At 33.0% G+C, this 22,504-nt stretch overlaps 2 protein-coding genes across 3 annotated transcripts in view; one reads left to right on the top strand and one right to left on the bottom strand.

Moving 5' to 3' along the window:
* The window catches only part of LOC109539037 (sodium bicarbonate cotransporter 3), a 29,641-nt gene extending 21,315 nt beyond the window's left edge, over positions 1 to 8,326 (top strand). Inside the window, exons 20-22 of the mRNA XM_048664549.1 lie at positions 4,566 to 4,771; positions 4,826 to 4,934; positions 8,115 to 8,326. Of these exons, the coding sequence (XP_048520506.1) occupies positions 4,566 to 4,771; positions 4,826 to 4,934; positions 8,115 to 8,198 (399 nt within the window). The 3' untranslated portion in view covers positions 8,199 to 8,326. The remainder of the gene's footprint in view (positions 1 to 4,565; positions 4,772 to 4,825; positions 4,935 to 8,114) is intronic.
* A 6,414-nt stretch (positions 8,327 to 14,740) lies between these two features.
* Positions 14,741 to 22,504, bottom strand: part of LOC109539052 (plasmanylethanolamine desaturase) — a 26,836-nt gene continuing 19,072 nt past the window's right edge. For both annotated transcript variants that reach the window (XM_019906570.2, XM_048664916.1), the window contains 2 exons: positions 16,795 to 17,013; positions 14,741 to 15,576 (listed from right to left, as the gene is read on the bottom strand). In XM_019906570.2, coding sequence (XP_019762129.1) covers positions 15,316 to 15,576; positions 16,795 to 17,013 — 480 coding nt within the window. In that variant the 3' untranslated portion in view covers positions 14,741 to 15,315. The remainder of the gene's footprint in view (positions 15,577 to 16,794; positions 17,014 to 22,504) is intronic.

The raw sequence follows: 22,504 nt of genomic DNA, 5'->3' as shown, positions 1-22,504 counted from the left end.
ATATGTTGGTTACCATTAACATTAATACTGTTAATTACATCCACAATTCTAAGGGGTAAATTATCAACAATTGCAACTGGACTTCATACGGTATATTCTTTAAATAACTCTGCAGAAAAAGATCAAGAGGCGTTAAGTCGGGGCTATTAGGGGGCGATGGGATAAGACCAGTTCGTTCAATTTTCAAAGCGTACTGATTTCAAGACTATCCTACCATGCGAACGCTGTGGGTTGGATAAGATATTTAATTCTTCATATTTATTAGCAAATATTTTTCCTTTTTTTTCTGATAGTTTGCGGTTTGAAATATCGATTATCTACATTTTAAAATGTGCTTCGAGATGGTACACGTCTCTGGGTATACAGGGCATTATATTCCTTTCTCGCGGCTAATGCATTTTATTTGATTTGATATTTTGATATACTTGTAATAAACGCAGACGATCGCATTTTTCACGCTAAGAATAAGACATATAAGATGGTATCGATATAATTTCAGTAAATTTTTTGACACTGAAATTCATGGCGGCAATTTTGGCACTACTTTGATTATGCTATTTATAATTCTTAAAAAGCAATATTAAGAAATAAAAAAAATATCTGTAAAAAGTTCTGCTTGGGCCAATTCCTAAAATGCAGTCATCAGATATTAATTTTTCGCATACAAAGTCGCATTTTCGAGATTTAACAGAAAAATAAATTCTGCTCAAGAACAAAGTACCTATCTACCTTTATTTTAGACAATATCGAAAAATGTGATTATGAAAAGTTCATAAGAGCTAAAAACTTCGTTCAAATACATACAATACCTGTGTGTAACTGTGAATGTAAAAGTGTTACTGTAGTTAAGTGAAATCCCCGATGCGCTAATAAAAAATCAAAATAATGCATCAGCGAGGTTAAAAGTCGTAAATGTTATCAAATATTTAAGGATTAACGAAATAACTTAATTAATAAGAAGTTTCGATATTTTAAAAAATAAATTAACTTTACTGTTGGGCAAGAGTCATATTTTATGGTAAACGTCGTATGCGTTGTATTGTCGATTTTAAAACATGTAGAACTTTTTATCAAAAGTAATTTTTATCGTAAAATTAATAATAAAAAAGGCTCAACCAAATAAAAAATAGTATTAAAAATAACAAAACTTGATGTTGATCACATATGGGTGCAATGAGATTTCTGATAGTACGACTCTCTCATCCGATCAACTTTCCTTAATAAAAATTTTCGATATTTTCAAAGAAAAAATGTCCTTTATTGTTGAGCAAATTCATATTTTCTGATATATGTATCTCGTATAAGACTGAGAAAAATTAGTATCTGATTATTGCATTTGAGGTTTTGGACCAATCAGCACTAAAGAATACCTTTTCTTGCAAAATTAATAATAACAAAGTTCTCCATATGGAGAAAACTTAAAAATAGACACACTGTATATATTTCTGAAATCATAAAAATAAAATTTTTACATTTACATCTTTCAATTTTTTATTTTAAATTCGTTTTTTGCAGACTTAAAATCTGAGTGATGATGAACAACTTTAGTATTTACCATTTTTCCACAATTTCTTGAAATAAATGATCTAGGGGGCTGTCAACTTATGAGGAAACACTCTGTACCTACCGAAAAATTAGGTACGAGTACCCCTTCCATATTGAAAACAACCATAGATGAGGACAGAAATAGATAGCCAACCCATATTTTTAGTTTTGTATTCCTTCTACCTATTAATATTGGATTATTTGAGACATTTATAAACGTATTCCTGTTTCAAATCCTTCGCGTTCGATGTTTTGTGGAGTTGGGTAATAAATCATTTGACAAACATTTCCTTTGATTGACAACAGAGGGTGAGAGGAGGAGACATTTAGAGGGTGTCGCACAACGTGTTATCAAACTTTTTTGGTTAGAAGTGCTCTTGCAGTTTGGATATTTTGTCACGGCGATTTGTACCATCAAACTCTGGCTGAAGCCCCTCAAGCGCCCTTAAGCTAGGTGTTGACAATTTACAAAGAATCGGAGATAATTCTTATGATGCCATATAAGTCAATTGAGCTACAAGTGAAACCAATGCAGTCCGAGAGTCACCGGTGTAAATTGTCTAATATATGGTGAGGCAGATTTGAGATTTGAAATTGGTGAGGGCTTAAAGATCATGCACAAAGTAGTAGTGGCTTAGACATTGAGCAAGATTTAATTCCCAGAATGAACTCCTTCAATTTGGGCATTTCATTATCAGCAAAAAATAGTAGTGTGGAAATGAAGAATTTTCCATGACAGAACCAAATACTATTAACTGAGTATGACAAAGATTGGTACAAATGGTGACGAATTGATGTCAATGATATGACCCTCTTTTGGGAGCAACTGGAAAAATCTGTCAAGGAAACCGCAGAAGTCTTCCAAAAGCCTTCTAATAAGCCAACTAAATGCTGTTGTTACACAATAAATACGTCAACATTTACTAAGAGTGTCAGTAAAAGCGTAGGAAAAGTGGTGATCCCCAATGGAATAAGATTGTGTGAAGTACAGGAAATTACATGATAATATCAAAAAGGACAATTCGATGACATGTTCGATGATACCGGTATGGGTTGTGTGCGAGTCCAGTCTAGCTGTTTATCCACTTAAACTCCTCCCTCACTGCCTTCACTGCGCTCAGCTCTGTCCTATTGTGCCCTCATCTCTTTCAGTAATTCATTATCAGTCTTAACTCAATGAATTTCAAAAGAATTTAGATGGTGGTAGGCGTAACTCTATTTAGTAGAACTTCGTCACCTCCCAGTAGTGTTCATCTTTCTGCTGCAGATGCAGTAGCACATTAGATGTAGGCTCGTTTTCTCCTCTAATTCGCATACTTTACAAGTTGTCTGATCTTGAAAATACATTTTATGCAGCGGGCGTGAAACTCTATAGACCACAAAACTTCCTATTTGTTGTCTGCTAAGTTCTAGATTGTGGATTCCCTACAATACATAAGCAGTTGCTCAGCTTCTTCGGGTACCTCCCATATTCTTACGAGATCCATCGCTCGGCTTCCGAAAACCGTAACATTTTACCGAGATCCGGGCCAAAGCTTTTAGTTCTTCTACACAGTCTAGCAATGGTCTAGCACACATTGGAGCTGATTGTGAACGATTTCAAATATTTCAGGCTTCACTTTCATTAACGATAGTGGCGAAGCTTTGTTCCCTCATTATTCGGGCGCGTGATGTTATTGCTCGTACGCCCGCATGGTAAGCGATAGTAAGTCTAATATTATTATTTTCCCAGATATTCCTGATTCACTCACCCCAGTGCTTTCTTCCGATGTTGACATGTGGCTTTTACATACCGGAATATCGGTCAGAGGCCGGTAAAATTATGATAAAATGATACCGAAATACTAACAATATTGAGTTTGTTAATCGTAATTTTTAGGGTGTATGTGACCCGAGTCACCATGTTGAAGGCACTTCTTAACTCGTTATAGTTAACTAACGAAATTCTTGATATCACTACAATAGAGGTTCATGCCGATGCCTACAGCAAATAACACGATACCAATTCTCGCGTAATAAAGCAATTGAAGCATGAATATTACTGTAAGGTATCATAGTCTACAGCGCTGTTTAATGCTCGAGGTTTGCCAGCAATCTATCTTTGATTGTGTAGCAGTCTGGACGTATTTTTATTTGATACTCAGCAACTTCGACTCTCGCTGTCGCTATTTGAACGAGTAAAGTAAGTTAGAATTATTTAAAGTTAGGTATAGGAAATGCAGCCTGTCCATTGAAGGTTCTAGGAAGCAATTTACTATAGGGAAAGCAACAGGGCAGTTTTAAAACAGTTTTAGTGTCTGCCTTTTTTTTTATCTTAACGTCAATTCTTAATATATTGAACAAACTCAAGCGTTATTATTATTTTTTGAATAGTTTAGTGACTGCAATACTGATATGTATAAGTCGTCACCATAATTTCTTAAGGATTACATCTAGGCGAGTCTATAAATCCCTATGGACAACATGTATTATTTTAATTTTTGCGTAATTGTTTAGATTTTCGTACAAATTTTGGGTTTTATATTTAAATTACATTGTGATATTTTTAAGTTATTAATAAGGGTAACTTATTATTAAAACTATACCACGAGTGGTAATTTCAAACCCAATTGAGACGAGGATTTCAGTTTTGAGCAGCTCCCACCCAATTCTTGATTAATTAATCGTAATAAATTTATATAATATATGTTTATATTTTCTCTTTGTACTGGTGGCCAAAAAAATGTTATGTAATGTGTGGTTTGTAATACATTAGAACTCGCTTTAAGTTTTCACAAAAGCATGTTTATCATCACATTTGTTTTCAACTTAGAGCACTTGCATATTCTGAAAATCCTGTGTATCCGTATGTCGTTGGCATTTATATGAGATGAAAACTTGCCGGCCGGTGTACTTTTAGTTAAGTATTCATACTTTAGTTTCTGTACTTTAGTTTGAACAGCATCAGTTCTGAATAAAAGAAGTACGTTTTTATAAGTTTAATGGCTCTATTCCACTTTTGAACAGTTGTAATTTTTCAGGCTATAGTTCCATCGTCTGAATTCGAAGTTTCAGATAAAAATCTAAAAATCCCCTTGGCAAATGGCAAGGTGATGAATATTCCATTTTCGGTAATGAATATTTCGGAGGAAGTTAATAAAACTGGGATCTGGAAGCAAGTCAACGAACATAACGCCAAAACTGAAGTAAAAAACGACGAGAAGAAAAAAAGCCCTAAAACTCCAAGGTTTTTAAAGTAAATGTTACATAATTATTTGCCTAAAGTTTGTTATGTTTATAGAGCAAAAAAGAAAAAAACATCAAAAAAAGAAGCAGAATTAAAACAGGCACTGACAAAGAAACTATCTATAATGAATGAAGAAGATGAAGATGAAGGAATAACAATTAAGGTGAATGACGTTGCACTTTATTTGTGAAAAATTTTATTTAGTTGCTAGACACTGCACCGCCATTTACGACAGCCACAAAACCACTTCAAACACAATGGAATCTGCACACCTGCTATATATACAACTACGCCCTGCAGAACTTTTACACACTTATAAGATACTTCATTCTTCATACTTTATCTTGATTCTTCTTGCATGTCTTGACGTAAGTATTATGTATTAGATTTTTGAATTGTTTTATATATAGGTACTTATTTTTTGTCGCAATATATTTTTATGTTGCATACGTCGCAACATTTTCCCGTGTGTTTTTCTTTGACAATTGTTTTTATACCACAGATTTTGAAATCAACGCATTGATTAAAATGTGTTTACCTAATTGAACGGTGAGTGTTATGGTTGTAATTATTGCTGCATGGGAGTTATAAAAGAATGTGTTCTATGTATTTGTCTATAAGGCAACATGTTAATGTTTGGTCATTTCTAGCATTTCATAAGACAGCAGCAATTTTGATTAAAAAATCAGTGGATTTGTTCGGGGTTCATGTACCTTTTTTTTTAAATCTTTGTTACTTACATATGTAATTGTGCATGCGCTGCTATTATTACACCATACTTAGAAGTTTTACTGGATCTCATAGGGTGAACTTAGTCATAGAGCACAAGCATAAAGGCTTTAAGACAAGCATAAAAAATAATAAAAGGACACTGAAATGTAGGGTCAATTTAATGACTTTCTGCTAGAACCATAAGAAACCCAAAGTTTATCTCTTACGGTGTTACAAATAAGTGTTGTAAATTAGTGATGGGAAAATCCAAGTCTAGATAACTTTTAGATATTTGCAACTTATAAGGTCTGTTATAAAACACTTGGCAGTTACTTTAATATTGTCCATAAAAAAATAATTTTCTATTAAGTTGACTGTTGACTAATCAAAAATATCTCGCCATTCGCCCACCCGATTTATATGAAATCCTCTACACATACGCACCAAAATATGCCCGGACAATTTTTAGAAAATTGACGGAATTTTTGAATTCCGCTAGGAATTCTGATTACTCCTTATTGAAAGCGCACTTTTTGTCGAATGAAAGTTATTGAGGCAATGCAAGTCAAAAAATCATTATTTTATGTATTTTACTTTAAAAATCTCCGATTTTTTTATTTTTCATCATTTTGTTTGAAATAAATCAGACAAATAATGTGTTGGAGATGTCAGTTAAGCCCTAATAATTTTTGACCTCCATTTGTTCAAAGGCTTTCAATGTTCCAAAGAAAATGCCTCCAAAAAGAAGAATTTTCAGTGGAATTTGAAAATCGCTTAAAATGTATATGGTTATATTACGAACAAAGTCCCATCAATTTTAGAAAACGAGGCAATTTGACAACACATATTCACACTTAGATCGGGCCCGAAGTTCATACAAATCGTGTGGTCCGAACGCGAGATATTTTGATGACTTTTAATTTTGTGGCTCACTGTATATTAAAAATGCGTTCTGTATGATAGTAATAATAAATAATATTTTAGTAGTATGTAGTAAATAATTTTGACGAAATTATATGCATCTGAGCTTATAGTGTGTAATGCTGGTTTTACACTACAACATTTTTCCAATCTATTGACCAATACATTAAGTATATGTTTCGATAGATGAATTGTACAATTTATTGCGGACTTAGAACTTGTTCAAAATTATTGCTACATTTTTTCACGAGATCATTTTTTATTTTCCAGTTGTACAATGTGTGCGTTTCTCGAAGTAAACTGACAAGAAAATAGGGGTGTCGTATTTTTTATCTCGAAAATCTATGTTATATGACTATTTTGAACAAATTAATTAGGAGCATTTCCGCTCTTCTTGATGAATTCTTATGAAAAGTAACGAATTTGTCTTACTTAGGTTGCTTACCAACACAGAACAGCAAAACTAAATTTGTGAAATGTATCTTGGTTTTGTTGCAATTTTACCAATTTATTGCGATAGAAGTGTAAAGTTCATGAATGCCCAGAGGATAATCTTCAGTATATTGGCCAATAAATTGGGAAAAGTTTGTAGTGTAAAACCGGCATAGTTTGGAGCATGGCCGACTAGTGGATATTTATGATAACGTTCAAAATCTCTAATATTGAAATCTAGGAAGCAAAGCGCATGAGTGTAATCACTATTATATTTGTGGCGATTTCACAGCAAAAGTACCACTGTCCACTACAACGTTACGCTGTAGTACTTTACAACAGTACTAGTAGTACTGTTGTACGCTGAATACGCTTACAAATACGTATGTAGGCCACATGCACCCATATGCCACGAAATTGGTACCCTAATGTCATCTGGGAAGTTAGCGTGGGATTCCAGTTAACTACGTACCAAATTCGGAAGTTAAATTTCGAACCGTTCCTTAAATATAGCTTGTGCCGTAAACATCTGTAATCGCATTTTTTCTTAAACAATTGACATATAGCAAAAACTAGAAGATATAAGTTAACGAAACTAGGGTTATCCAAACTTGCAATTCGAAGGCCAATTATAGTTTTTGTACACCCTGTGTAGCTAGAGGGCTAAAAGCGGCGCGACTCGTTATGATCGGAAATAAAATTTGCTGTTTCTAAAACAAATGTAAGTTAGAAAACTTACTGCACGGTCTACGAAAATCACAACTACTATCTTTTAGTGCCAGTAACAAAATGAAAACTTTAGTAAACTCAGCTGAAGTATTTTTCACATATTAATAAATAACCTGCTTCTTGCATCTCAAAAGCGCTTTAGTTTTTAGCACTCTGTATCTATATAAACATGCGCAAGAAATGTTTGCCTTAATGTTCCTTACCACCTCAAAAGCTCTGTGAAAGCAATTTAAAACATAATTTGTTTTCATTGTTAGGCAATTAGTGCATAGTTCTACTAGAAATTATTGTAATTTTCCATGGGGGATTGTGTTAGATTGTTTTAAAGCAGAGGTTTGAGTAAAAGACTTTGCTTTCTGTAATTAAGCAGCAATAATTTTTAAATGCATTTAATATTATCCATAAAAAGTATTATAAATATCAACGCCTTAGTAATTTTGCTTCAACCGTTTGCTTATAGGTATCTACAATATTTGCAACTAGCACTACAAAGCTTTAATAATAAAAATTAATTCTTATATAAGTTTTAATGAATATATATAATTTGTAGTGTGAGATAATATCAAAAGCCACTCATTGGAGAACTCCGAGGCCCCAGTCGGCAAAAGAACCTGACAAAGAATCATTTGTCTAGTTATAAAAAGCACATCTTTGAAATTCCTCAAGGACATAATAGTTGCTTAAGCCGAATGTATGCTGCGATATTTCATGGTTTGTGTGAAAACAAGTTAATCAACTTAACAATAAATAATTAATAACAAAGTCTATCACTTATTCTATGAAACTTGTGGCACGCAGAGCAGTGTTTGACTATGACCATAGTTTGTTAGATAGTTATTGTAATGAAATAAGCAATATCAATTACGTTAATAAATAATTGAAATTTTTTTACCATAATAGGCCTGGGTAGCACTGTGTTAAATTGCACTTTTGTGTTGTTGCCGCTCTATGAGTTAATGAGTCATAACTCATTTACGGATGACCGAGACTGGAATTTTAACTTAAAGAAATGGTTATGACATTTTTTATGACTAAGCTTTTACCATCAACGCACCTGCGTAATTGACGCACCAATCCATTTGCGCAGCCCTGCGCTAACTTCTAAAAATTCACCGAGCTACCTTTTCTGTAGAAGCGATTGCTTATTATTAAACAATATTTGGTCTAAAACGGAAAGAACCGGAAATTTTGATGAAACTTAAAAATTCTACAGTGCGATGAGGGTGGCGAGTTTTCCAAATTAATTTTTATAAGCTTTTCCTCTCTGGTTGCGTTTTTCAAGATGATCTTAATTCATTTCGGCAACAATTAAATAAAATTATCGGATTTTTGTGGCAAATTTAAAGCTTTGCGTAGATAGCATATTGCTTTACGGAGCCAGAACTATGAATAGCAAGGAGATGGGGCGACTGGAGGCGCTTGAGATGTGGTGCTATAAGAGAAACTTAAAAGTATCATGGATTGATCGAATCCCAAACTTGGATATACTTTAACATTTAAATAAAAGCACTGAAATCCTATGCACCATCAAGCGGAGCTATTGACCCTTCACTGGCTATTGCAGAGTCAATTAATATTTGGCACAATGGTTTCTAGGATTGGTCGCGGTGGCCCTATTAGAAAGTCTTCTAGACCGCCAGACCTCACGCCTTTAGACTATAAGTTATGGGGTTGGTTAAAAAATAAGATAGTCAAAATCAAATAGATACTAGCGATGCTTTAATTAGAAGCATTAAACATTCTGCACTCATTATTAAAGAGACACGCGTATCAATTAGAAGAGCCGCGCGCGTTTTCGGAAATGAAACAGAAAATATTAGGATACCAATAGCGGTATTTCTGAACATCTACTAAACTTACGATTTATTTAAAATAATGTTGGCAATTTTTGTTTAGCAATATTATTATTTTATTTAATGCTGTAACTTGAAAAAATATGAATATTAAATAACAACATTTGAGTCCTTTTGGATGTACTATTTGACGCTAAACCAGGCTTTAAGATACTCAAACAAAGCTAAAAATAGTTCGTTATGGTTTAGGATCGAATGAAGCCCACACAAGCTGCTAATTTGGTATTACAATAACTCGGGTTTCTACAGAAAAGTAGCAAAGCCAGCTGCAACGAAAGCATGTAATGTTTCAGAGATTTGTGAGGATTGATTTGAAACAAGGTTCGAGGCAATAGTCACGGAGAGCGCGTTGCTGTTGCATTTGAACCCGACAAAACAGAAATATGAACGCCTCTAAAACACTCTAAACTAAAATAAATATACTACCAGTGTTAATAACATGTTTCCATATCTTACTACAACATTTTTCTTTTAGTGAACGGCAGGCAGCAATGTTCCGATTAAAAAATGTGGAACTTTGGACAACATTGCTTCACAGGTAGCACAATATCTGCGTTACTAGTGTTTTGGTGCCGCAGCAGCTTAATTCTGTTACTGAGTCGGATACTGTTGAGTCGTAGCTTAATGATGAGGCACTTTCATTCTAAATAACGAACCTAATAAAAAAATGTTTGCCCTGTTCAGTGTAACAATGTCATTTACCTTCTGCTGCTTCGAATGGTCTTGGTTGCTTCAAGGGTTATATGTTGAGTTTTGTTGTATTTTGTTTGAACGCCTAGTATCGACTCTCTTTCCGTCAATCTTTCCTATATTAATGAAATGCTGCTTTGGATTTTCATCAATTTTTTATAGTATACTTGTTTTCTTATTTTACTGTTGATCCTGGTTTCAGCTTTTATTAGCTTTAAATCTGTGCAATTCCTTTCCCGTTAATTCTTTAAAATACTATTTTCGTACTGCAATTTCTCTAGGAAGAACCTCAAAATACATCAGCTAGAAGATGGATGAGGATGTTTTGAAGCAATTTTTTAATCTCTCGGCTTTCTATTCATATGAACAGTGACAACCTAAAACTGGTTTGTTTTTTGCTGCTCGTGTCTGCTTAAATGGTAAATTTGTGATTGTTTCGTGAATATTATATTGAGTCCACTTTTCCCCACTTTTTCGCACTTTTTTACAAGTTATAAATATCCGATGATCTCTAGTTATTAACACAGTTTCCCTGTACTTCTTCTCACACTCATTTTCACCTTAAATCTTTCTTAATAGGCACCTAAGTGTTATAAATATTTATGTATTATGAATATGTACCTAGGTACCTAAGATAAAAGGAAATTTGAATTTGTGTTTTATAGACATCGTTTAATTTTTTTAAAGAAAAATATAGACTATACGTAGCTGCTGAAATCCTTTTTAATAGTTTTTGTAGTACCTAATAATGTTTCTGGCTATCTCTCTTCATATTTATTATATGAATTTGACTGAAAAGTAGGTAAGTCTAAAAAGGCAAAAAAATTGCATACATTTTCGCAAATTTAATAATTTCATACACTTTTTGTTATCAATCGCGCATTGCTGTTACGACTATTATCAAGAAATGGGCACATAAGAAAACAAGAAAATTATTTCTGCTCCTGGTCTAGAAAGGCAACAACAAACAGTAATTTTGGGTTTAGGCTTTAGACCGTATATATATTCGCAGCATAATGTGGTAACATCATTTTATTATTACTTAGAAATAGTTCAACAAATTAAAGTGAAAACATATATATTTGTATTTTGCACCTATAAAATAAAAATTATTTTTGTTTCAATTTTGAACTCTCGCAGAATATTACACATATATTCTAAACGTAGAAGTAACGTTGTTAGTTAAGGTTTTGAGATGATGAGTTTTTGTGTTATTTCGTTAAAAATATACTGTATATATGTTGTAGTCTGATATAGTTGTAATTAAGATATATTAGGTACTATATTAATAAAATATCCAAATAGTTCCAAAATTCTAAAACATAATTGTAATAACTTTCGATTAATGTCCGTAAATTTAGATACATATTCTATTTTCGGACAAATTGAGCAGTAAATGTAGTTTATATTATATATTAATAAAAATCATTAAATTATTTGGCAGTAATTTTTTTTTAAACCTTTGCCTAGTTGAAAGCCTAATTTAAGTTTCTATCGAAAACATTCAAAATTCGTTAGTTTCACAAAACCAAATTGATGATAATCGAAGAAAGTAAGCCGTGTTTGTTTAGAGCAGTGTTAATGTCCTCATATACCAGGTCTATCTCTTCATCGTCATGATCTGTCGTAGGCGCGTATACGTGGCTCAATATTGTATCTGGTATTGAGCTTTAGAATCAAAGAGATAACTCGTGTTGATATTTTGTTTAAAGATACGATGCTTGATTTGTTTTGCTTGTGTATGAGAAATTCTGTTCCTCCCAAGAGGCTCTATTCCTCACTCACGTTATAGAATATGTGCTGATCTTTAAGGTCTATGAGATGTTCGCCTTGCATTTTTACTTCACTCAGTCCGACAACGTTCCATTTTATGTGCTCCATCTCGCCTTCTAGTTCCATTAATCTTTCATTTGTTGACAGTAATCGGGTATTGTAGTTTGCAACTTGTAGTATTTTGTTGTTGGTATATTTGGTTGGGCTCATTGCCACATCTTTGCCCCGCGGCATTCCTCTATACGCCACCTGAGGATGAGTCCTCTAGGGATTACAGGTAATCCCAATATTTGAACGACATTTCGTTATCAGGTGTATTGTTGAACTAAAGTTGTAGGGTGAGCTAAATTAAATTTCTTTACTAAAAAGTAAAAAAGTATACAGAATTTCGTTCTGATTCAGAACCGCGACGTCCTATTTTTCAAAAGTTGACCATATTTGAAATAGTCAAATCTATGTAAATCATGTTTTTTTAGGCAAATTGTAGTATAAAGTCTGGAGTAAATAATAAATGACAAAATTATTAAAAGGCAATTTTACATTTATAATTTATGGGAAAATTGATGCTCTGCATTAGGTAACCCCTGTTGTGTTTGAAGGACACTGAACAAATGATTTACCTTGCTATCCGCTTGCAGTATTAATAATTCATTGTTCAGTTTGAAAAAATTGCATGACCTCCATAAATTATTCACTTATACTATAGTCAATATTAAGACAGAGAAATTAATGTATAATTAATGTCTGACTTGAGACAACTCTAAGCGGTACTTTTGCATCAAACAATTACATTAAAAGTTAAGCTATTGACAAATCCATCAATATATTTATGAATGTAATGTGATATTTCACGTAATATGTTTGTTACAATTCATTAGGACTCAAAATCAAATATTTACAGAAATATAACTTGAAATAAATTGATTTTAAGAACGGCTGTACTGATTCACACGAGTATTGATTGTGAATTCTAAATTGATGCTTTAAATGTATCAAATGCTGTTTAAAGCTATGTTTCAAACAGAATAATATAATTTTTAGCCGTTTGCATGACTGAAGTTGTGCAGCAATTAACTATTTGTAAAAAACCATAACTTTGCATTTAAAATTTGAAACTTTAAATTTTGCATTAATTAAGTTAAAAATTTTGGGTGACATTCATGCCTTGGTTTGGTAGATTATCCAAATTTTAATACTTTTGAATATACAGTAGGTATAGTTTCGTCAAGTATGTAATCTGGGGACACTACCAACCTGCTAATTTCCACAAACTGTTCGCAGTATCTCGTCCAACTGATGTTCTTTTCAAGTCAACTTGTTCAACCCTCGCTTTTATTTAAATATCACTTGATCCCCATCCGGTTTTCGGTCAGTTAATGGTAGTGCACTTATTTTAGTAAGTGGTGAGAAAATTCGCTTTCGGTTCGCAAATTGGTACCCAATTTTTGTTTGTCTATTTACAAATGGAACGTAAGCCCAAACGAAGTCACATTCAAGTTTCTTACAGCAGCATGTGGTCAATATTACACATAGGGAGGAACCTACACTATAAATACTCGTATTTATAGATAAACAAATAATTTATGCATTTAGATGTCCCCTATGCTATATGGTTCTATTGGTCTATTAACAATTGTTTTCATTTTCATTTGAACTTATTTCGATTGCTTATTGCCGTTTTGTTGTTGTTCCGTTTATTTAATATGTTTATGCCTAAATACCGAGTTTTTTTTCATACAGTATTAGTGTATGCATTGGATATGTCCTATTAAGTTTACGAGTGTAATTATGGATAAATTTAATAATTGATTCGTTTTTTTATACAAACGTCGTAGAATTACGTCATAAAATTGTATTTTTCGAGTCACAAAGAGACACTCTGTAATGAAAAGAAACGAAGTCTTCAAAACAAAACTGTGCTTGTTACGCGTTGAACAGGGTGTTTAAAATTCGGGCTTACCGATTTATATCAAAATTGTAAACATTTTTTCAGTTAAACACCTGTTAACATCAAATAACAGGAAAAATATTCGAATGCTTTTATACTATTTGTTTATTTGCAATAGTAATATTTAGAAAAGCAGATAGAAACAAACTGTCATGATCAAACATGACGATATTAAATTTTCATAATCGGTATATAATATAAAAGGGATCGAAATAAGCATTCAATTAAAGTTTTAATAAAATAGTTTATTTATATAAAATTAATTACAGACAGTGTAACACAAAAATGCAAAGTTCAATAAAATATTTCCTATATCCCAATAAATAACTAAGGGACAAACGAAATTTTGTGCTACTACGAAATAATTTCATTTGTCATGGCTCAGTTTGGAAAGGCACTTATGTAGCGAAGCCTGTAATTTCTGATTGAAAAAAAAACTAAGTTGAAGGCAACAGATGTGGGACAATGATCAAAACGCCACTATTTAATTATTTGCCGACGTTTCGACCTTTATTGGAGTCTTCTTCAAGGCTCAAATTATGTCTGAACGTTATAGACTAGCGGATTCATTATAGTGAATGCATCCCCATGGCAAGGCACTAGTTATCTTTAAATTCGTAATTATACATAATATCAGTCTGAAGTATAGAATTTACCGCACTAACACTGGAGGTCGCACATAACCAGATGACCCAAAGAGAAAAGACATTGTTGTATTAAAAAAAGCTTCATAAATGTCAATAATTGTGCTGTTGGTTTTCATCACGAGTACAGATGATGGTTTATGCAAATAATGAGAGCATTTTCAAAAATAAGCAAAAAAAAGCAGTTATCACGTGTTTGCCTTCTGATCCCCTCCTGAAATCTGTGAAGGTGTCTAGGGAGTAGAGAAAAAGTAGTAAAATAGACTAGTTCTTTAAAAATGAAATTTTCTCAGTTTTGCTGTATTTGATACTTTGCACACTTAAAATTAAAGGAACTTACGGAAACGGAATGCTAATGTACCTAAAGCAACCATACATCAATGGCCGCTATTTTGCTTATTAACTCATAATCAAGTACGAGTATTACATTTAAAGACGCTTCATACAATGCATTATGTGGCTTTACTAAGACACAAAGTCCCGTCCCTTAAGACGGAAAATATAAATTTAATGCAAATTTACCAGTGAAATCTACCTAATAAAAAATTGCGGCAATTGTTGAATTATGAAAATGCATTTAAAAAAGTTATACTTTCTTTAAGTAATAAATTTTAGCTGAATTGGACCCAATAACTCTATATTATAATTTACTGTTCATTTATAAGGTCTACTTGGAGAATTTCATGGTATCAGGTATACCATGATTACTGATTACTGGTCCTGCTCGCTTCTCAGTTATCCATAAGAAGCTAACGCAGAAGCGAAAACTTTACACATTGAATTAAATCCCCACTGCTCTAATTCGGAACTTAAATGTTTCAAAAGTTCTGGGTCGCACCACATCTAATTCCTTTTTTCGGCCCATTTAAGATCGTCAGCTCTAGGTTTATATCCAGTAGTCAACTCTATAAGATACTCCAAAGCGCTCCAAAATCGGAGCTTTTCCATTGGCCAATTTAACCATCCCGTAGTGATGCAGAAATAGGTTTCATGTGGTGCAACGTGATGTATTCTATGGTGGCGTCTAGGTAGAATTATATGCCAGTCTTGAAGAAAAACCACCCACAACGGCAGACTGAAGTAAGTGTGCGACCATTTATGAATCTGCAATAAGAATTCCTTTTTAATAAGATATTAGTAGAGCAACAATTTTCATGGGTTGATAAGAAATACTGGTAGAGAACCGTACCACCTCAAAAATCTACTTGAAGTTCACAGTTGAAATATTATTGACAATAATTTACTGACTTTACTCAGTAGTAAAAGAATGGCCCAAACCACAACTTTTGGACTAACCGATAGAGAGAGCGATTTTGGACTTAGTCCTCATCAGCTAGGCTCCACTTGCAAAGGACATCTCAAAAATTTATTGTCATGGGATATTATGGAAAAGAAGACGTGCTTGTTTCAATTAATGTTAGCAATAAAATGAAATACTATAAAATTAATTTAAATTTTGCTGGCGCCCATGTAAATAAGCTTAAGAAAAATGTCGCAAATACTGTTCATGTTTGGCAATATGCCACCACAAACCTAATTTGGGTCTATTCGATTCATTTTGAAGCATATTGCCTGAAAAAACACCGCGACCACAAAAGCAATAAAAATAATTGAATAAACGTAACTTTGACCAGGGGAGGATCCAGCTTTCAAGTCATGGTGGACATTCAGTCCTTTATTGTCTATGAAATTAGAAAAATTATCATTAGTCGACATAAACCCAGCGTAATAAATCACAAAAATTTTTGTTAGATAAAAAGAAAATGTCTGTAAGCTTTTTATCAGATTTACGTAGGTACACACATTATTGTTATTATAGGCAATTTTTCGACACAAAAAAGAGGAAAAGTTTTTAGAAATTTTCCATGAATTTCAATTAGCGAAGTGAATAAATATCAAACATGCACATAGCACTCTCGTGCTATTTGTTTCTGGAATTTTCATTAATTTATGTTTTAAAAGCTACGCCATCATAACTAATTTTTTTAAATGTAAATTAATACAATTATTATTTCCCATTGCCCACCGAGTGGTTTTTATTATGAATCGTTATTAATTATTTTTATAAGTTCCATTCGCACCTGGATGTAAGTGTGAACTTTGTAGGGTTGTTTAAGTAAATCATATTAAACGACACAAATCTCAGTTTATATTGAAAAATGTCTATTAATCGACAATTGTCGAGTTTAATGTTAAAACTTATTTGGTTGAGTGGCAAATCGAATGTAAGTTGTGTAAGTCGGTCAGGGTTTAAGTTAAAAAATTCCTTATTCCTTTCCTCCAAAAGATTTTTAAATTGATATTTATATCTTAGGTACTCACTTGATTTGTCATAGCCACAAAAATGGCCAATAAAAATACGTAACAGTTCCATGCGAATTTTTTCTGGACGTCGTCTTCCGGTAAGGTGAGAAAATCCCATACCATTCGTCCCAAAAATGGGATGGTTACCATGAAGTTATCGCCGTTTGTTTCAATGAAATCGTGACGAGTTATCGACGTAGGATCGATATGATGTTCACGAAATGGACGGAGAAAATTCTGAAATCAATCCACTTTTACTTTTTGAAAATTTAAAACCTTAATGTTGAATACATCGAGGTCCGGGTATAACAAAAAAATTTGCGGGCATTTTAAATTCCGACTATAGTTAGAAACCTTCGGTCGTTGCCAGCCTAGACTTTATCTTCAAGCATGTTAGTCGCCAAGTTCTCAAACTTTAATTATTTTAATAATAAAGTTAATATCGGAATAGTAAGGTGGCAAAAACTTGCATATAAAATAATTGTATCAAGAAATATGTAGTTCCCAATTTGCTTCAAACTGAGTATTGCAAACATCAGGTTATCCCGGCAAACATTTTTCCGTTACGCTGATAATGTAGTCTTTTATTGATTTATGTATTTGAACATATCGAAATTTATAATCTAACAATTATTTTTCATCCAGTTCTTCAGTTTTCTTTTTTGAGAGATTTGGCAGATGGATAAAAACGTTACTGACTCTTATATTTATCTTTATTACTGACTTTCAAAATGTGTTTAGGAATAATAATGTCATGATTTTTATTTTTGAGATCCTAGTGGTGATAACTTAGGAATTCATAGGCGAACAATTGTTACAAATTCATCGGGTTGTTTTCAACAGAAAAATTATTTTTATTTACAATTTGATGTATTGTAGCTATATTGTTCATGTTTATTAGCATGTTTTTACTCTCAATAATATTTATTTTTACTTTTTGGTATTTATTATTAAGGTAACTAGTTATGAGATCCAGTGCTTGATCTCTAATGTCAATACAATATAATTTGTCCAGCAAAATTTAATGATCAATAGTATCGAAGGCCTTGGGCAAATCTAGAAAGGCCACGAGAATTGTTTTACTCTTATCCAAAGCATTATACAGTATATTTGACAGGTAGTTTAAAGCATTTTTAGTGCCAATGGTTTACGTGAAACCAAACTGGTGTTCAGATATTACATCGTGCATTTTTTAAAAACTAATAATTCTATTATATCTCTCAAAGATTTTATAATATTGGATACCAACGTTTTGCTTTGGTCTATAATAGATACATTATTGTGTTTTCCCCTGACTTATACAGGGTTTTTTGTATAATATTAACTTTCAACTTTCAATTTATTTTTCAATTAACTTTTCACCAGATTAACAATAACACAACTTTTTTAGCTACCAAACTCACTGTGATTTATTTTTCCGCTTTCTGCAGGGCTGGAAGGGTAAAAACAGTAATCAAGTTTTGCAACATTCAACATTGCAAATTGTACATCTTAGTGCAAAAACTGCGTTGATGTTTCGCTTAGTTTAGGGACTCATGTGAAATCAACTCTATCCTAGTTTTCAATCCTATCACTATTTGTTGATTTTGGTACCTTCCAGAGTTAGTTCATTTGTTATAGTATATACAGGATAGGATGATTTCTTGTGTGGGATTTCTAATTACTAAGATGCCAGAAAGGAAACGAATTAATGGCTTCAGACTATTGCAGCTAGCGCTCTCTAGCAACTACAAGCTAGGTTATAGGGGATTAGGAGTTGTCGATCTAAAAAACCCTCAAACACATTTTTCTTGGTAGTAGTAAAACAGGTTTAGAATTCATAAAAAAAAATTTAGTTACGCTTTGACTACTCGGAATGTATCAACTTTTCGATCAAACAAATTTGCAAGGATCGCAATATTTTTACGTAGACAACGTCATTGAATTTCGTCACATTAGTTGAGACCACCCTGTACATGTCTCTGTGTAATATAAAGTTAATTTATTTTCGCGACTTACCTGCGAGTCCACTTATTTTTCAAAATCAATTTAATACAATTCTATTTCTACCAGAGTAAAGTTCAGGCTTTGGTTGTGTTCATTTCTATAAATAAGGCAAAAGGCATCGTCAACACGAAGGGGTAATAAAAACTAACATAACTATACTAATTATTGTCTTATACGGAAATTGACTCGGCAGTAAAAAAAGTCGATTTTAACTTTTAACCCTGTTTCTATTTTTACTGTTGCAAGTATGTGAGCTACATGCACGAAAAACGGTTTTGGTTATCTAAGGTGTGTCCCATTTAATCGGGGTTAGGGGAGCGTTGAAGTATATCGGGTTAGACGATATTGTGTGAATGTCACTGTGTGTTATTTTAGGAAATTACTATTGTTCATTAACACTGTTCAATCGAAAAGTTTTGCAGATATCATCGTACCATTGACTGAAACATTCGAATAAAAAAAACTGCGTTCTAAGCCAGTAAAAGCATAGCTTATATGTTCTGATATATACGCTGTAGTAAAGGTCTCATAAGACCTCGGAATAAACCATTTATCGGGAAATTAGTATTAAACCATACAATTAAACCTAACCAATATTCTTAAAACCTGCTACACGCAATAAAGTATAGCCAATCACAGGGGATGTAAACGTGTATTATAATGTGTATAAATCCGGGTTGTGGTTTAGTTGAACCCTTGAATAAAATATATTGTGATTGGATTTTCTTCAGTGTGTACACACCAGCATCCTTTTTTTCCAATAAAGTATAAGATTACAGAAAAAAATTCAACGAAGCACATCTTAGGCATAGATTGCGAAATATAAAGATCTATTGCATGTAGTATCTAACAAAAAATTTACCAAGAACCTTATACTAAGGTTTCTAAAACTTTCTTAATTGGCTAATGTTAAGTTGCAAATTATCAAGAAATAAAAGGAATTGAATAAACATCAAGATGGTTATAAAGCTGGTTAGTCCACATTTTTAAATTAGAAAATCAATTCTGAAATGTCTCAAAGAGGGCGGACGGTCATTAGCCATATTTTTAGATTTGCCAAAGGTCAACGATTCTATTGACAAAGACTTATTAAAAATAGTAATAATGTGGCTTTAGGTGTTTTGTTTGTTTGAGTCTTAATTGTCACGCAAGATATAAAAATCAAGCAAAATAGTATGAGTAGGTATAGCACAGGAAAGTATCGCCGGGCATATATATTTTTTAATGTTTGTCAATTGTATGCATTCCAAAGCATTTCAACATGGTTAAGATTTAAATGCTATGCCACAAAATTAATCGCAGCACGAAACGCTCTTACTAAAACTCTCGATAGGGGAGAGGATAATTTCAGCTGGACATATGAGTGGTTTAAGGTAACGAAGTAATAATAGCAGTATAAGATCGGCAGTTTTTACTGTAATCCAGTGTACAACTCGAATACCAAGTTATACTTAGTTAGTCTCAAAGCCAGAGGAAAATGTACAACAACCAAAGCCCAAAAAATTACATATTTTATTAATTTTTTTAAGCTTACATTTTCGTTTGGAGTAAAGTTTATGGTTTAAAAATAGTCAAATGAAAAATACGTTTCAAGTTCACAAAATTCTCACGTCATTAAAGAAATGGGGATGTTGAGAACTCAAGTTTTAAAAGAAGGACTATATTTTCACAGACGCCCGATCTAAGAAACCGTAAGCTTTATACAATCAGGCGCTAATAGCATAAAAATATATAGGTTATTCCATTTTTAAAACGGCAGCTATGGATTGAATGAACTCATTGGGACACTATGGAAATTCCTCAATAGTTTTATAATGTACGCTACAGAAGGGCGCCCTTTATCCATCAAATTACACTCTTTAAAAATCAAATACCTTAACTACAATATTCCATATCGTTTAACCTGAATAACCCTGTATATATGAAACATTAATCTATGTTTTCAAAAATAGAAGCCATTTTGAGTCACGCTATTGCCATATCTATAATACAAGAACATAAAGTATGCGTTAGCTGAAACATGGACAGACGTTGGCGGATAATAGTAGATGTTATAAAGAGTGGGTTTTTTAAGTATAAATGTTAATATGTCCAAACGTCAACGAAAAAATCAAACTTAGCAAGATAATTCAGATTATCAGTAACTCACTACCCGCTCCAAATGCACTCTAGGAAACCCCACTAATTTTCTTAATAGAACTGATTTTAACAGCAATTCAAATTTTAGGAATCGTCAGCCATAAGCATAAGTTTATTTATAACATTTATAAGTCATCAGTTTATTTTATTTTTATTTATTTCACTTATAGATTCTCCCACAAACACACTTAAGTTGTAAGTAGAAGCAAGACGAAGAATCTTTAACAAAAGCTTATTTAGACTAAACTATCACAATAATTATACAATTACACACACAGAAGGCAAATTAAGTACGTTGAAAGAGAGTGGCATAGAATCAGATATGATGCACATTCTGATGCTCCAGATTTTTTTTTTCATTTAGTAATCCCCATATTAAATATACCAATCATAGGGTTGATAGTGTAGAGCCCTTTACACAACGCTGCTATTTTAGCAAATGGTGAACTTACCTTTGGTACTCTGTCCTCTGAATTTGATACTATTTATGAAATCATAGTTGGCATATTTAAGACTGTTGGCAGTCTGTGAACATTTCTCGTGTCATACAAGAGACTTGTCTGAGCTCTTAAGTATAAGTGATCATAAATCGAGACGATTTGTTTTATTTGAGATTCAGGAAACGCAAGAATTTCGTTTGACCTTTCATTACTGCGGGTCACTCATTCGGGAGGTCCACATGATGTCTACTTTGAGGTTGGCGATGATTATTGCTAGGGTGTTACTATTCGTTATAGTCCCCCTAATCTTTACTTATCCAGTCGCCTATGTCTCGAAGCCCTGATTTCTTCTTCTTTCCAATGCCTCGTTTCCTTTCGATTTTCTCTTCAAGGATTAACTAAAGTTGCTCGTAGTATTAATGTCTCATTATATCCCGGTTTAGAATGTTTCGTTATTTTTGTTGTTCTCTGCATTTGCTGTTATAATGTACCAGCTTACAAGTCGGATTCACATATAAAGCCACATTTCGAATGGCTTCCAATTTTAGCAATTCTTCTTGTTTTATGATCCAAGTTTTACAACATTACGATAACAAATTCTTAGCAAAGCAATACTTTAGTGCTTTTTGTCTTACTTCAATGCACAAACGAGGGTTGCAGAATACCCTTTGTACCTTGACAAATTCTGATCTAGCTGCATCATCATAATCTCTTTAATTCCTTTAGAACGGCCGAACGGACTATCTACTTCTCTGCCTACGTATAAGCCACTTGACATCTGTACATTTTTAAGGTGGTATTATTAGCTACAATGTTTGCGTGTAGGCTATCTTGTGGGGACCGGGCAAACACCAAAAAGTTTTGGTCCTGGACACGTTAATCTCCAGTCACATTTTGGTACTGTGCATTGTTAGGATCTTTATCCGAATCTGTAGCTGTTTTTTAGACTCCCATTACTACCAAGACATTAATATAGACGAAGATAGTCATTCATAAATCCCGATCGGGTCGGAAGCAAAAATAGGGACAAAAGGCCTAGAAGTTGGTAACGGTCAATATATTTACCGCCGTTATATACAGGGTTGCTCATTAGTGCGTCAAAGTGCGATATCTCAGTAAATATGAACTTTACAAGAAAATACGTCCTACGAAAGTTTTTCATG

Source organism: Dendroctonus ponderosae, unplaced genomic scaffold (assembly GCF_020466585.1).
Source record: "Dendroctonus ponderosae isolate FM_Combo_2020 unplaced genomic scaffold, Dpon_F_20191213v2 Dpon_F_20191213_3, whole genome shotgun sequence".
Classification (NCBI taxonomy): Eukaryota; Metazoa; Arthropoda; class Insecta; order Coleoptera; family Curculionidae; genus Dendroctonus; species Dendroctonus ponderosae.
The sequence above is the reverse complement of the archived record's forward strand: the minus strand, read 5'-3'. Positions and strand labels throughout refer to the sequence as shown.